General features: G+C 50.9%; 1 protein-coding gene across 2 annotated transcripts in view; it reads right to left on the reverse strand.

Moving 5' to 3' along the window:
• UBR4 (ubiquitin protein ligase E3 component n-recognin 4) overlaps nucleotides 1-15,727 on the reverse strand; it is a 132,213-nt gene that overhangs the window by 33,366 nt on the left and 83,120 nt on the right. For both annotated transcript variants that reach the window (XM_065929934.1, XM_065929933.1), the window contains 15 exons: nucleotides 15,483-15,561; nucleotides 14,768-15,013; nucleotides 13,444-13,612; nucleotides 12,796-12,940; nucleotides 12,120-12,205; nucleotides 11,491-11,578; nucleotides 11,063-11,256; nucleotides 9,265-9,504; nucleotides 8,770-8,908; nucleotides 8,108-8,233; nucleotides 7,868-7,996; nucleotides 6,676-7,019; nucleotides 2,404-2,494; nucleotides 1,971-2,055; nucleotides 1,689-1,816 (listed from right to left, as the gene is read on the reverse strand). In XM_065929934.1, the coding sequence (XP_065786006.1) occupies nucleotides 1,689-1,816; nucleotides 1,971-2,055; nucleotides 2,404-2,494; nucleotides 6,676-7,019; nucleotides 7,868-7,996; nucleotides 8,108-8,233; nucleotides 8,770-8,908; nucleotides 9,265-9,504; nucleotides 11,063-11,256; nucleotides 11,491-11,578; nucleotides 12,120-12,205; nucleotides 12,796-12,940; nucleotides 13,444-13,612; nucleotides 14,768-15,013; nucleotides 15,483-15,561 (2,289 nt within the window). The remainder of the gene's footprint in view (nucleotides 1-1,688; nucleotides 1,817-1,970; nucleotides 2,056-2,403; nucleotides 2,495-6,675; nucleotides 7,020-7,867; nucleotides 7,997-8,107; nucleotides 8,234-8,769; nucleotides 8,909-9,264; nucleotides 9,505-11,062; nucleotides 11,257-11,490; nucleotides 11,579-12,119; nucleotides 12,206-12,795; nucleotides 12,941-13,443; nucleotides 13,613-14,767; nucleotides 15,014-15,482; nucleotides 15,562-15,727) is intronic.

The following is a 15,727-nucleotide window of genomic DNA, read 5'->3' on the forward strand; positions in this document are numbered from 1 at the left end:
AAAAAACATTTCCTATCCCATTCCACTAAAATTCATCTTTTACTCACACATGAACATGCGTTGGTCATTTGGAAAATACTGGTTGACAGAGTTACACCAATTCCTCTTTAAGTGACAGGCTCATTTTATTCACTTTCCAAGAAAACTGTCTACTAAATACCCGATTCTGAAGAACCACAATTGGCTCTTCAGCCCTCCTTCCAAGCACACATGAGGTTCCATGAAAACAGCAGCCAGTGCAGGTGCAGCCCCCATCCCGGTCACACCAACGGTTCTCTCAGGACGACCTCTGCCCTGTCTCACTGAACACGAGAACGACTGCTATTCACTAAACTCATCGGCAGTGCTTCACCGGGGATGCTCGTGGTGAGGCTGCAGGCGCGTGAACAGCATGCCTCGTGGTGCCGAGGCGCGGTCAGGCTCACCACCACTGACTCTGTACCATCTGCACAAGAGCCACCAAAGGAGAAAAGGGCAAATCATGCCTCGGGATAATCACGAAAGTGACGCTGACCTCACAGATGTCCTGGTTGTCTCGGGCACACCCAGATCTATAAGCCACACTCTGAGAACCGCTGCTCTCTCTAGGCTAAAACTAGGCAAAATGTGAGGCTCCCGCGCTCTGTGGAAAAGAGTCCCCTCGGGTGGAAATCTGTGCCCTCACACTGTGAGAAAAATGACAGTTACGTGGGGATGAGGCTCCTCTTTTCAATCAAGAGCCAGTTTTCACTTGCTGAGAATGAGCTCTGAGGGGAAGAAAGCCTTCATCAAAGTGAAGCAAGGGGGGTCTTTTCTGCGGACTGTCGGGGTAGACCAAGAAACGGAAGCAGAGTAAACTGCCCCCTGTCCAGCTTCCCCCATGGGGCCTGCCACTCAGCGTCCTGCAACGAAGACTCCACGTCCCAGCAAGGGGCTCCACAAGGATGGAGCAGGAATCAGAAGGGCCCCAGGACTACAAAGACAGATACAAGGCCTCCCGCAGGCTCTCACACCAATATGAGCAGGTCCATCTGCAGCGAGGCCACCTTCAGAACTGAAAGCTCAGCTTTACTCACGCATTTAACAACGACTTACTGACTGACTGTTATAAAGTGAGACACCATGCTATGCACTGGACCAAAGAAACATCTTAGTAAAACAGTCCCCGGACTGGAGGAGTGCATGGCCAGCCTGGCAGAGAACTGGATCACTGAAGCATCAGCTGACAAAGGGGGGGAGGGCAGGCCAGGCAGAGGAGACACCGCACCGCCACACACAACATTCACAAGGACACCGAAGGCCAGGGGCCTCCCAGGGGCTCAGTGGTGAAAACTCACCTGCCCACACAGGAGCCAGGGGTTCGATCCCTGCCCAAGTCACAGCGCAAGGGAAGGGAAGGGCTTCTAGCACTGGGCAAAGGCAGAGGGGTTACAGAGGCACGCCACACCCGCCGGAGCTGCGAGCTGTAGGAGGGACTAGAGGAAGGGGCAGTCCTCCACGCGAACCACTGTCCCAGGCCTTTTCCTGCTTGGTTACTCCTGAGCTCCCTCTGAGAAACTTCCCCTCTCAAAAACCCCAATCCATCTCCGCTGAACTGCCTCCAAGGAAGCACTGGTGCTCCAGGGAAGGCAAGCTTGGGTGAGCGAAGGCCTTCAGAGCAGGGTGTGCTGGCTGGAGCCCACCCCCCGCCGCCCTCTCAGCCCCGTAACCTTGTTCTTCTTGCTGGTGGGAGCAGGTGGCTTAATCAGCTTCTGCAAGATCCGCAGGCACATGAGGGTGATGTTCTCAACCACCACGGGGGTCTTGATGTTCACGGCCATGAGGAAAAGGCTGAGTGCTGGGCGAGGAAGGCAGGGCAGAGACACAGTCACAGACGTACCTCGCCAGCCGCCGTGAGGACACCTGAGGGCAGCTTCCCGGCCTCAAGTGCCCCGCGGCGAGCTGCGCTCCTCTCACCAGCCAGCTGCCAACCAGACATCCCCCAAACTCACCACAGCGCAAGCGGAGCTCCCAGCAGCTGTCCTCCTTGGAGATGGAGTCTGTCAACAACAGCATTTCGTACTGAAGGCTACTTGCCTGAGGGCCAAGAGGAAGAGATATGAGCAAAAGGGGGTCTGCAGGGTCAGTCCAGGATGAGGGCCTGCATCCACACTCTGACCCAGAGACTCAGAACTAACCCGCGCGGTCAGGCGGACCGTCAGAGAGACAGAAGGAGATGGAGACCCTCAGCATGGCCCGCTGCCTGTTTCTGCTCTCTGAGCCTGACGCTGACTCAGAAAGGTCTTCCTGGGATGTGAGCCCTGCCGATGTGCCCCGTCCGCCCCCTCGCCTGCCCTGGTCATCACAACGAGGCGCCGTTGGGGGGAAGCCACGGGAACGAAGGAGAAGGGTGAGGGGGGCAGTCGGGGACGGCGGCCTGCTCACCAGGTCAGGGTTGGCCCAGTGGCCCTTCAGAGCTGTGGAGACTTTGCCAATAATCAGATCGTTCATTTGCTGGGTGGCCTCTGGATTGTCTCTAGGGAGGCAGAGAAGAGAGTCCTGTTACTCCACTGGGTGCGTCCCCCTCCCCACGTGACAGAGTCCAGGCAGAAGAAATCAACGTCTAGGGCTACCGGCCTTCCTGGGGGCAAGACGACTCGAGAGTCCCACAAAACCCTGCTGTGAAGGATTCTTTAATATCCACAAATCAATCAATGTAATACACCACATTAACAAATTGGAAGATAAAAACCATATGATTATCTCAATAGATGCAGAAAAAGCCTTTGACAAAATTCAACATCCATTTATGATGAAAACTCTTCAGAAAGCAGGAATAGAAGGAACATACCTCAACATAATAAAAGCTATATGTGACAAACCCACAGCAAGCATTACCCTCAATGGTGAAAAATTGAAAGCATTTCCCCTAAAATCAGGAACAAGACAAGGGTGCCCACTCTCACCACTACTATTCAACATAGTTTTGGAAGTTTTGGCCACAGCAATCAGAGCAGAAAAAGAAGTAAAAGGAATCCAGACAGGAAAAGAAGAAGTGAAACTCTGCAGATGACATGATTCTCTACATAGAAAACCCTAAAGACTCTACAAGAAAATTACTAGAGGTAATCAATGAATACAGTAATGTTGCAGGATATAAAATTAACACACAGAAATCCCTGGCATTCCTATACACTAACAATGAGAAAACAGAAAGAGAAATTAAGGAAACAATACCATTCACCATTGCAACAGAAAGAATAAAATACTTAGGAGTATATCTACCTAAAGAAACAAAAGACCTATACATAGAAAACTATAAAACACTGGTGAAAGAAATCAAGGAGGACACAAATAGATGGAGAAATATGCCATGTTCATGGATTGGAAGAATCAACATTGTCAAAATGGCTATACTACCCAAAGCAATCTATAGATTCAATGCAATCCCTATCAAGCTACCAACGGTATTTTTCACAGAACTAGAACAAATAATTTCACAATTTGTATGGAAATACAAAAAAACCTCGAATAGCCAAAGTAATCTTGAGAAAGAAGAATGGAACTGGAGGAATCAACCTGCCTGACTTCAGGCTCTACTACAAAGCCACAGTCGTCAAGACAGTATGGTACTGGCACAAAGACAGAAATATAGATCGATGGAACAGAAGAGAAAGCCCAGGGATAAATCCACGAACCTATAGACACCTTATCTTCAACAAAGGAGACAAGGATATACAATGGAAAAAAGACAACCTCTTTAACAAGTGGTGCTGGGAAAACTGGTCAACCACTTGTAAAAGAATGAAACTAGAACACTTGCTAACACCATACACAAAAATAAACTCAAAACGGATTAAAGATCTAAATGTAAGACCAGAAACTATAAAACTCCTAGAGGAGAACATAGGCAAAACACTCTCTGACATAAATCACAGCAGGATCCTCTATGACCCAACTCCCAGAATATTGGAAATAAAAGCAAAAATAAACAAATGGGACCTAATTAAACTTAAAATCTTTTGCACAACAAAGGAAACTATAAGCAAGATGAAAAGACAGCCCTCAGATTGGGAGAAAATAATAGCAAATGAAGCAACAGACAAAGGATTAATCTCAAAAGTATACAAGCAACTCCTGCAGGTCAACTCGAGAAAAATAAATGACCCAATCAAAAAATGGACCAAAGAACTAAACAGACATTTCTTCAAAGAAGACACACAGATGGCTAACAAACACATAAAAAAATGCTCAACATCACTCATTATCAGAGAAATGCAAATCAAAACCACAATGAGGTACCATTACACGCCAGTCAGGATGGCTGCTATCCAAAAGTCTACAAGCAATAAATGCTGGAGAGGGTGTGGAGAAAAGGGAACCCTCTTACACTGTTGGTGGGAATGCAAACTAGTACAGCCACTATGGAAAACAGTGTGGAGATTTCTTAAAAAACTGGAAATAGAACTACCATGTGACCCAGCAATCCCACTCCTGGGCATACACACCGAGGAAACCAGATCTGAAAGAGACACGTGCACCCCAATGTTCATCGCAGCACTGTTTATAATAGCCAGGACATGGAAGCAACCTAGATGCCCATCAGCAGGCGAATGGATAAGACAGCTGTGGTACATATACACCATGGAATATTACTCAGCCATTAAAAAGAATTCATCTGAATCAGTTCTAATGAGATGGATGAAACTGGAGCCCATTATCCAGAGTGAAGTAAGCCAGAAAGATAAAGACCGATACAGCATACTAACGCATATATACAGAATTTAGAAAGATGGTAACGATAACCCTATATGCAAAACAGAAAAAGAGACACAGATGTACAGACACAGATGTACAGACTTTTGGACTCTGTGGGAGAAGGCAAGGATGGGATGTTTAGAGAGAACAGCATCGAAACATGTATATTATCAAGGGTGAAACAGATCACCAGCCCAGGTTGGATGCATGAGATAAGTGCTCGGGGCTGGTGCACTGGGAAGACCCAGAGGGATCAAGTGGAGAGGGAGGCGGAGGGGGGCTTCGGGATGGGGAACACGTGTAAATCCTAGGCTGATTCATGTCAATGTGTGGCAAAACCACTACAATGTTGTAAAGTAATTAGTCTCCAACTAATAAAAATAAATGGGGAGAAAAAAAAAACCATGCTGCTGTGTGACAAGAGGGCCCAGCCGCCTTCCTGGGGAGGCGAGGCTGACGGAGGGAAGACCGCACGTGGGGTCTCTCCACGCCCAGGCTGCCCGGCGCCCAGGCCCCGCCTGGTATGTCAGTCTGCAGAACCCAGGTGTCCACTCTCGGTCTCCTTCCTCGGCTTCTCCAACCGCCCCCACTTCATTTCCCACAAGGCATCCACATTTCCCATCTACGTCCCTTTGTAATAATGCACACACTGGTAACTTAAAAACCATGAATTGTGTCAAATCACACTCAGGCTTCCCAACACTTCCTGAATGAAATTCAAGTCCTCACAGAGTCCTACAAGACCCTGCGGGACCTGGCCCCGGTCTCACTAAACCCTCGGCTTTGTTCCTCACGCGTCCGTCACTCCATCCTCACGGGCTTCCTCGTGGCCCCGGCTCCACACACCTGGCACACCCTACCTCTCACCCCACCACTTGCTATTAACATCGGTGGGCAGGCCATGCCTTCCATACATGCATGCCTCACTCCCTGACCTCCTCAGCGGTCGCCCCTGCCCACCCTGCCCTCTGCAGCGACCCTGCCTGCAATCAGATCTGCCATCCCAGCTGCACTGCTCTTCACGTCTGACCTCCTGACACTGCACTGGGCCCTCATCCATTCACTGCCCTTCTCCCCTCTAGAGCGGAGGCCACATTCAACCGTTCACTGCCCTTCTCCCCTCTACAACGGAGGCCACATTTGTCCATTCACCGCCCTTCTCCCCGCTAGAACGGAGGCCACATTTGTCCGTTCACTGCCCTTCCCCCCTCTAGAGCAGAGGCCACACTCATCCGTTCACTGCCCTTCTCCCCTCTAGAACGAAGGCCACATGAGGGCAGGGATGCCGCTTCATCTCCCACTGCATCCTCAGAGTCCAGAACAAAGCCTAGCATTGAGCCAATGCTCAGTCAGTACTTGTTAAATGAGTGAATACATGATGCAGCAAGTCACATTTAGCAACCAGCTCACATGTGCTAGAACTTACGGCCCACACTCGGTAAAGAATGCAAATCCAGCTGTGGATACTGTATCAGCATGGACTAGGGACTCCACAAGTATGAGCTACTACTCACGTGAATTATGTCATTCCATCCGCACAAGCCGTGAGAGTACTAGCTATTACCATTATTTCTCAGATGAGGAAACATGCTCAGAGAACATTAAGAAATGTGTCCGTGGCACGTGGTATAAAGTATCAGATGCCGCACCCTTCTGAGCCAATCTAAGCTCTGAAGCCCCAGGCCCCACAGCTCCAGCTCTCTTCTGGGTGAGTCCTGAGCCCAAGTGCCCTTCTCCCAACACTGGAACTCAAAAACCGCTTCCTCAGGAAACCCCACTGGAACCAGCAAAGAACAAGCCAAACACACTGCCTACCGATACGTGGGAACCTGGGCTTCACGAGCTCCTCCGTCCGTTCAGCTGCACCCTGGACAGTCCCCTGCACCCTCCAGCGCTCCCAGGACCGCTGCCACCTCCCGCCCGCAGGGCCCCCGCCCCCGTCCCAGCGCAGGCTCTGACCGAGTCAGGAGGCACATGAGCTGGCGGACTTCCTCCCGCATGGCTGCGGAGCCGCGGCGGAGGTTGTAGTCAAAGAGCTCCCGGATGAGGCCCTGGGAGACGAGGATGTGGCGCAGGGCGGGGTTGGTGGCCAGCGCCCGGAGCAGGGTGATGCAGTGCTCCGTGACGGCCGAGGCGCAGCCGTAGCACTTGGTGGAGGACGTGTGGCCGCAGCCCAGCACGGACAAGGCGCGGTACTGGCTGGCCGTGAAGGTGGGCTGCACTGCGGTCCGGGAGGACTTGGTGGCCGCTTCCCTCTGCTGCAGGTCGTATTCCAACAACTCTTTTCGGGAAGCAAAAACTTTCTGAAGGGAAAAAAAAAAAAAAGACAAAGGAGTAAAAAATATCAGCAATTAAAATGAGGAGGAAGGAAAACGAAGCTAACTGGAAATCAGCTTTGGTTTGAAAATCGCTACCGGTATTATCTAATTTAACCCTCTCAATGACCGTAGCCTAGTAGCTCAGTTGGTAAAGAATGTGCCTGCAGTGCAGGAGACCTGAGTTCGATCCCTGGGTTGGGAAGACCCCTGGAGAAGCAAACGGCAGCCCACTCCATTACTCTTGCCTGGAGAATCCCATGGACAGAGGAGCCTGGCGGGCTACAGTCTTATGGGATCACAAAGTGTTGGACACAACTTGCAATTAACTTTTTTTTTTAATGACCTTAGCAGTTAAGATACTTTATCCCCACTTTACAGAGGAGGAAACAGCTTAGAGAGGCTGGCTTCACCAAGGTAAGGGGCAGTTAGAACTGAGCCTCTGATCACAGGCATATGTCCTTAAAACCCACATAACACTTTCTTTAAAGAATAAAGTTAGGGATATAGGCACATGGAGTGAAGATGGCCTACCAGCCACTCTGGGGACAAGGACCCTGGTTGCTCTTGTCTGCAGCCAGTCTTCCGCCCCATGCAGGTGAGGTCTGTAATATACCACCCACCAATGTGACCAATCAAGAAACACAGATCTGCAACAATCTCCATGACTCTCGGTGTGCTGATATGAACTCAGCTTTCTACCGAGCACCCGAAACTGCGCTAGGTGAGCAGCTGTGTGGCTGGCGCTTAACCGCGGCGAGAGAGCAAAGAACTGCTTTAAAAACAATGTTGATAACACACAACAAAATGCACTGAGCAGCCGCTCCCGCCTCTACCTGGATGATTTTGGAGAGTTCGTCAAAAGAGCTCTTGCAGTCTCCACAGTACTCCTGCGCCAGCTGCAGGATGTACCGGTTCACGCTGGCCGAAGTGGAGCTGATACCCCCAGAGGTTCCCGAGTCGTCCTGCAACCCAGAGGGACACGGTCAGCCTTCCACCGGGAGACGGCCTCACCCGGGGCCAGTCTCTGCTTCTGACCCAGAACCCTCTCCCAACGCCCCAGTCACCCGGATTACCTGCGGCTTCTCAGGAGCTGCCTCGTTCACTTTGCAGAGCAGGTTCTCCAGCTGTGGCCGATGTCCCATCAGTTGGTGATACACTCGGTCAGCTTTGTCTAGAAGCGTGTTGATGTTGGACACCGCCTAGACAGGAAGAGACAGGGAGGGCACGAAGGCGCGTCAACACTGAAGACTTCCCCTCAGTGGTCCGGTCAAGCACTGTGTTTCACGTGGTATTTCTGCGCATCGCAATAATCCTGTGAAGCGGGTATGCAGCGTATACGATATACATAAACAATGCTGAGGGCAGTGACTTAGGCCAGGCCACAGTGTTAGAAGCACAGGGGGAACTGGAGCGTCCATCCTGCCGACTCTGAAGCTAGACGCCACTCTCCTCTGCCAGGCTGCTGCTGACTATTCCGACAGCCCCCCTCTGCCCTGTCCTTCCGTCTGCAGTCACACCACGTCACTTGCCCCTGAGATGCTCGACTTCCATTACCAACCCGTCTCCAAAATTCTACCCAAAACACGTGTTCCAATCCATCTTATTTGTTGCCATTCAAAAGCTAAGACCTAAAAACACGCTGAGCCAAGAAGACTTGGGCGAGAAGGAAAAGTATGCTGCCCACACCAGCTGGGCCCCAAGCTCCGATCAGAGCCCGGCCTGGGCGCGGCCTCACCTTCTTACGGTCTTCCTCGTTCTCAATGGGGTCCACTGCGCAGCAGGGCTTGGCGTAGAGCATGAAGTCGAAGCGAGCGTATTTACAGAAGCCACAGGCATTGCACAGGAAGGGGTCCTTCTCGTCATAGTTGATGGATCTGAAACACCAGAGCATGGGTCAGGGGGCAGCAGAGGGCGGAGGGGAGAGGGAACGCATGCGCCACATCTGCAGACGCTGGGAACCCCGCAGGGCTCTCGGAGGGGCAGCAGCGAACAGGCAAGGACGACTCAGGCAACCAGGCAACCACAGAAGGGACCCGGAACTAAACTCGGGAACCCCACCCCATCCACCTCCCCACAACTCTCCCCCGCCCTCTCCTGTATCTGTGAACCCGTGCTCTAGACGGCCATAATCCTCCACGGTGAGGGCCCCACACGGCAGAACTGCCCACGCCGAGGCTCTTCCTGGGAAACACACGGCACGCAGCTGACCTGCGAGACACCGCGCGCGCACCTGCACTTGTGACACTGGTAGACGTTCTCCCCACAGTTGCCGCAGACCCCGGGGTTGGCGGGGACCGAAGCACTGCAGCGTGGGCACTGCAGCGTCTCCGTGGAGGCCTGGTAGTTCTCGTAGAAGTCCGCGAACTCGATCATCAGGTTGGAGGCCACGATGGGCAGGGGCAGGTCGACCTTCACCTCCGTCTGCCCGGGGGTCAGCTGGACCTTCTTGGCCTTGTGCCAGCGCGCCGGCCTAGGGGAAACGGCGTCGGACAGGTGGGTAGAGGGCCTGAGAGCCTCTCACAAGACCCGCAGCAACGACAGTCTGATGAGACGGACAGAAGACCGTCCCGACGTGTTCTCCCAAGACAGTGAGATGGTTATTGTAACGAAAGGAACTCTGACAAATAAAAGCAACTTAATTTCAGAGATACGTTTCCACTATTCTTTCTCTCTTGAAAAAAAGGGTAGAACATACAGGCGCTTTAAGACATTACATATGATAATTTCTGAGATTCCAGAAAAACAAGGGAATGTACATCAAAGGAAGACGTTATTCTGAAAGCATGCCACACTGGAGCCTGGACTCCCAAGAGGCTCCATGATGATGACTGCTGTGAGTCCCTCTCATGGCAACTACCTTGGAAGGATAAAGCTCAGGATGCTTCAGAGAGGCAGAGGGATACACCAGGATCCAGACCAAGTGCCAAGAAGAGTCAGAAAGAGTAAAGGCATGTGATAATTTAGAGGTAATTATATAGTTAGAGTTACTGTTTACTGAAATTTTACTATGTGTCAGGCTCTGTTCTCAGCATTTCACATATGCTAACACATTCAATACTTAAAAGAACACCCTGAAAGTAGTACAGATAAGGAAAGTGAGTCTACGTAAATTCTCCGAGGGATGTAAACCACAGTCTCATTCCAGAGTGTGAGGGCTTTACCAGCAGCAGAGCTAACTCTGCAAAACAGAAACCAAATCTCCCTCCTCCAGAGGGGCTGGGTCACCCCAGCGAGCAGCTTCTACCTGCAGGTCACCCGTGTTGACCCTGCTTCTCCAAGGACAAAACCTGCTCCAGGAGCAGAGCCCCTGGCGGCCCTCTGGCCACACGGACACGCTAGCTGTGCTCTGCCTCTGGAGTAACACTGATGCTTCCATCCTGAGCACCGAGCAGCCCTCACTGCAAGTCCTGGCATCCCAGTAGCCTCTACCCACATTCTCCGCCCAAGAGCAACGCCCGAGTCTTCCACAAGTGGTCTGTCTCAGTAAAAGTCGACACCAACACATGCTAGTGTCTTCTTTGGCCCATACACACCAGGGCTCATTTCAGACGTCAGGACAGATAAGCTAGAAAGATCCAGCGTCAGCATGTGTAGACAAAAGGCACCACATAGAAATGGAAGGACTTCATACTAGAGAAGCTCCTTGAGAACTGCTGCCTGATCCGTGAACAAGAGAACAGTGTCTCAATCTAACAAACAACTACTCCCCATACAGAAACATCTGTATGAAAACAGAACTGCTCTGTTAGCCATGGGTGTGAGAAGCCTGGAGGCCCCATCACTCAAGTTCCCTTCAGGCTGCTGAAGAAGAGCTTAGACTTCGAGGGTTCCACGAGACACAATTTCAAAATAACCTTCACCAGCATCCTTAAGAACTGGCACTGCACTTGTGTCCCCCAGCCACGACCAGAGCCGCAAGAGGACATGCTAGGCCCCCAGGAATGCTTGCCCTGACCCCGGCTGTCACAGCAAGCACCGGCGCTGAGCCCAGCAGGCCCGCGGCCCCTCCAGGACTGAGGCGCCCGTACTTGTTTTTCAGCTCCACGATGGCCTGCACAGTCCGGTTGTTATAGTAGAGGTTGATAGTGCGCACCATCTTGGTCCGCTTCAGGTCCCCGATCTTCACGGTCACTTTGCTGATGGTGTGGCTGCCAATGAGCTTCACCACCTGCTGGGTGGTGGTGTACCGCGTGTCCACTTTAATGGAAGACAGCTTGATGTACTAAATATGAAGGCACACACAGAACACTGTGTTAGTGCAAGGTTAACAGCTCATCGGGTCCTCTTCAAAACTCTTTGGTGTAACCCACTCTTTGTCCATGGATGAAATTTTGATTTAAGGTAGCTGGTCAGGTAAGAATTCACACCACTCTGACCCACCACTGGGAGAGGGACACCCAAGCAGTAACATCAGTCCCTCGAAGCCAGGACTACCCACGCGAGAGCTGTCACTTACACAGAACGGCACTTCTGGGTTATTGCACACCAGGCAGGGATCACTCTCCAGGTAACAGCCGTCAAACTCCACCAGGCCAGACAAGGTGCTACGGGGGAAAGCAGCCTCAGCATTAAAGGTTCATCTTAGAAAGCATGGAGCTTCACAAAGAGGTCAGAAGAAAATCACAGCTCACTATTCCCCAAGGCGAGCCCCACCCCAGTGAGAACACAAGGAAATGTGAGACATCCCTATTTCTGATCTGTTCTGAGGTCAGGGGAACCCTAAATGTTACATTAAAATTTGACTCAAGAGTCACAACTAAACTTACTAAAAGTCATTAAACTGTATACTTGAAAAGGGTACACATATTGTTGTGTGTAAATCATGCCTCAATAAAGTCTGGAGGGGGAAAAAAAAGAAGAGTAGCTAACAAACCAGGGAAATAATAAAAGATTTTAATCAACACTGTCTTCCAAAGGTTTTTTTTTTTTTTCTTTTAAACGCAGCTATTTCCTGTAAACTTGTCTTATGTGATTCAGACTTAGACCACTGGAACCAGAGACCTTCTTAACGAGCCAATCAGCATGGAAACAGCAACTGCCCTGTTGACTGAGCCTCAAATAGAAAGAAAGCAGGACAGAACTCACTTATAAATGTTGGAGTTGGGATGGTTGGTAAGAATATGGTTTTGAGTTCGAAGAATCTCCACAGCCTTCTGTGAATATTCTTTCAACTGAAAACAGAAGTCAACAGAGGACCAGAGTTAAAGCCCAAGGGAAAGTCTCACTAGAAAAGACTCCTCTCCTCCGCTTTCCAGCTGCTACGCTACTGCCCTTGAAGTACCAGCCCTTGTCCAGGATCATGCAAAGCTGAGCCTAATCCCTAATCGTTTAAAGGATCCCATCTTCTTTAGAAGTTTCCACAGTCTTAGTAGCAGCCATGTTTTTTCAGCTTGTGGAGGAAGAGAAATGTTATTATTATGGAGAAGCTATGAAATGATTATCCCCTTGCAGAAATACTTTTGGATGTGTGATCAGGACAGCCAGGAAAACCAGAGGACCACTCTTCTCTCCCCAAGCAACGTTAATGAGATGCCTTTTCTTCCCCACTTTATCCACGTCTACTGGCTAAGCCAAATTCAGATTGTGGTTTTTCGCTAATGTGTATCATCTAGGTGACATACATATTGGGAGTGCTCAATATACATTTAAAAGAGATTTCATCCATATACCCCCTTGTAGGTTAGTCCTAATGTTCTTAATTCAAGAGAAAAAAAAGTTACATGTGGCAAGTTAGCCCTTTAGACCATCAATCATCTATTACCTTCTTCTCTGTCTGTGGGGTTTTCAAGGAGAAATATCCCAGTAGGTCCACAAACTGGGCAGCCTTACGACCATAAGCTGGGAGTTCTGGCCAGATAGACCACATCAGGTCTAGGAGCAGCTCCTGCTGAGATTTGCTAGAGTTTCTGGAGATAAATGACAGTTCATCTTATCAGTAGCAAAAAACCCTAGGGGCTCCTTTATTTTAATCAACAAGGTCCAAGTACTGTTTTGGCGATCTACCTCTTTCCCCACAACTATGAATGGAGCTATTGCTCTTTAGAGAATCAACCCTAACAGATTCAGCACAATCCTTTCCTGTCTTCAGAAGGTGGTTTATTCCCACCTTCCAACATCACTCAAGGGCAGAAACTGGGTTTTGTTAGCCTAAAGAGTCAAGTTTGGTCATTTAACAGACTTCTAAACATAGTCTTCTTGGTGGAAAACAGATCACCTCTTGTTTCTTACATCAGTTTAATAGCTAAGAAGCAGACAACTCGATGGAGAAATCTGCAACAGTCAAGAGGGTTCAGACTGGTGTAAATACTGATACTGCAACCTTGGGTATGTGCCATAAAGACATGACAGAATTCTGCACCCACTCTGCCCAGCCCCACGCGGCCTGCTGAAGCCAAGCCCCAGGCCCCACCTATAGATGTGCAGTGTCAGGCAGTGGGCCTGCCAGCGCACCGAGGAAGAGTTGGACTCCAAGAGAAAGCAACGCAGAAACTGGACCAAGGTCTCCTTGTCCGCAAATTTGTTCAGCTGGTTCACCAAAGCTGTGCACAGCTGGTCCTCTTGACTGCCTGAGCTCTCACCTGCAAGATGAGAGCAGGATTGAGGGCTGAAGATAGGAAGAAGTGGTCTAGAGCCCTCAACTGGAGTGAGAGGAGACGCTGTCAGTGTCTTAAACTTTTCACCAAAATGGTTATAATTTGAAAACAACTTTGGATCTGCTGGAGAAGGGATAGGCTGCCCACTCCAGTGTTCTTGGGCTTCCCTGGCGGCTCAGCTGGTTAAGAATCCCCCTGCAATGCGGAAGACCTGAGTTCGATCTCTGGGTTGGGAAGATCCCCTGTAGAAGGGAAAAGCTACTCACTCCAGTATCCTGGCTGGAGAATTCCATGGACTATACAGTCCATGGGGTTGCAAAGAGTCGGACATGACTGAGCGACTTTCACTTTTCAGTTGTTTACTGGGTCAGGAAGATCCCCTGGAGAAGGGAATGGCAACCCACTCCAGTATTCTTGCCTGGAAAATCCCATGGACAGAAGGGCCTGGCGGCCTACAGTCCATGGGGTCGCAAGAGTCAGACAAGGCTTAGCGACTAAACCACCACCACCAGGGGACAAACAGCCCCAAATAAAATAATGCTACCAATAAAAGCAGAGGATAAAGTGCCTATACAAGCCTGGCACTGAACAAAGACAGTCATAATGGAGGAGGAATTTCCTTTCAAAAGTCTGCTACCTAATACAGTCAACATTACTACAGACCTGCACAGAGGTATCTGAATAATTAACGGGGGAAGGTGAACCATCGCCACACCTGTCTCAGGCCTCCAAGGATCATGAAAAGCAGGGACACAGCAAAGCTTTCACCTTTCTGATGGCAAGGAGTCAGCTAAAGATGACTAGAGCATCCATCTATAAAGCACCTAGCAGCTTACAAGGCACATTTCTTAACTAACATAGCTTCATTTAATGCTGACAGTCTCTCCACCCCGGGCTAGTAAAAACATTCAGTGCACCTCTGGCTTTCCCCATTACAGACACTTGGTATGGGAAGTCACACTCTTTACGGTGTCACCTTGAACATAACTGAAAACGAGACCAAGAGCAGACCCTGGGGGGCACTTGGGTTTTAGGTCTCTACAAACGAGGGTGGAAACTCTTTCAGAGGAAGGGAACCAACGGTGTGCTCCCAGAGAGATGAGAACACATCACCCTCATCACCAAGGAGGTGGTCCTTACCCTCCTTCTCCTTCTCCTTCTCCTCCTTTTTGCTCTTCTTCGTGGACGACTTGGGCTGTGCTGTGGCCTGTCCAGAGCTGGCGGCCGCGGGGGCAGAGGCCGAGGACGCGCTGGAGGAGCCGGCCGAGGCCGCCAGCGCGGCGAGCACCTTGCTGCCGCACAGGGCGCAGGACAGCAGCTGCAGCAGCACGGGGGCCACCCCCTCGTCCACCAGGAAGCTGACTTGCAGGAGGAAGTACAGAACGGCTGCAGGCGGAGGAGACGGGGCTCAGCTCCGTGCGACTCGCGGGCACGGGGGCGGCTGCTCCCGACACCAGGCTGCCCCCCTCCTCCCAGCTTCCTGCCCAAGGGCTGCACTGGGGGTCACCCAGAAGGGTTCACCACTGCGGACACCCCTGGAGGGTCCCGCAGCAACGATACGGAGTCTGGTTCCCAGCCCCCACCTCTCTGACGGCGGTGATGCGCCTCGTCAGCGGACCACCCCAGGTACCCCCAGCAGACACTGCTGACCTTCCAGCAGCCCCCATTCTCTCTACGGACCCTGCTCAGTCTTGGAAGCCTTGTCTTCTTTGCTGGGCAGAGTGCTGTCTGTCCAGCTTGCTCATGACTCTATTTCTAACACCCAGTTTAACGCTTGGCCTACAGAGGGCCTCGATGAATAGTTCTTGAAGGAATGAATGCATGCAGAGCAACCAAATGGAGAGGCATTGCTTACAGTCGTCCTTGATGCAGAACTTCTGCCAGTTGATGGTGCGCTGGGCAGCAATCTCGGCACAGGCCTTCAGGTGCTCCATCTGCAACAGAAACCAAGTAGAAGCAACGACCCACACCTGCGGCCTTCAGGGTCCTCTCCCCGGCTTTGGGTTACAGACCCCTGTCCTCTGGGCATGGCTAACGAGCACCCTAGTAAACCTGGGACCGGGGCCCACACACTCCGGCCCTCACTAAGCCTCCTTCGTT

Source organism: Muntiacus reevesi, chromosome 3, assembly GCF_963930625.1.
Source record: "Muntiacus reevesi chromosome 3, mMunRee1.1, whole genome shotgun sequence".
Taxonomy (NCBI): Eukaryota; Metazoa; Chordata; class Mammalia; order Artiodactyla; family Cervidae; genus Muntiacus; species Muntiacus reevesi.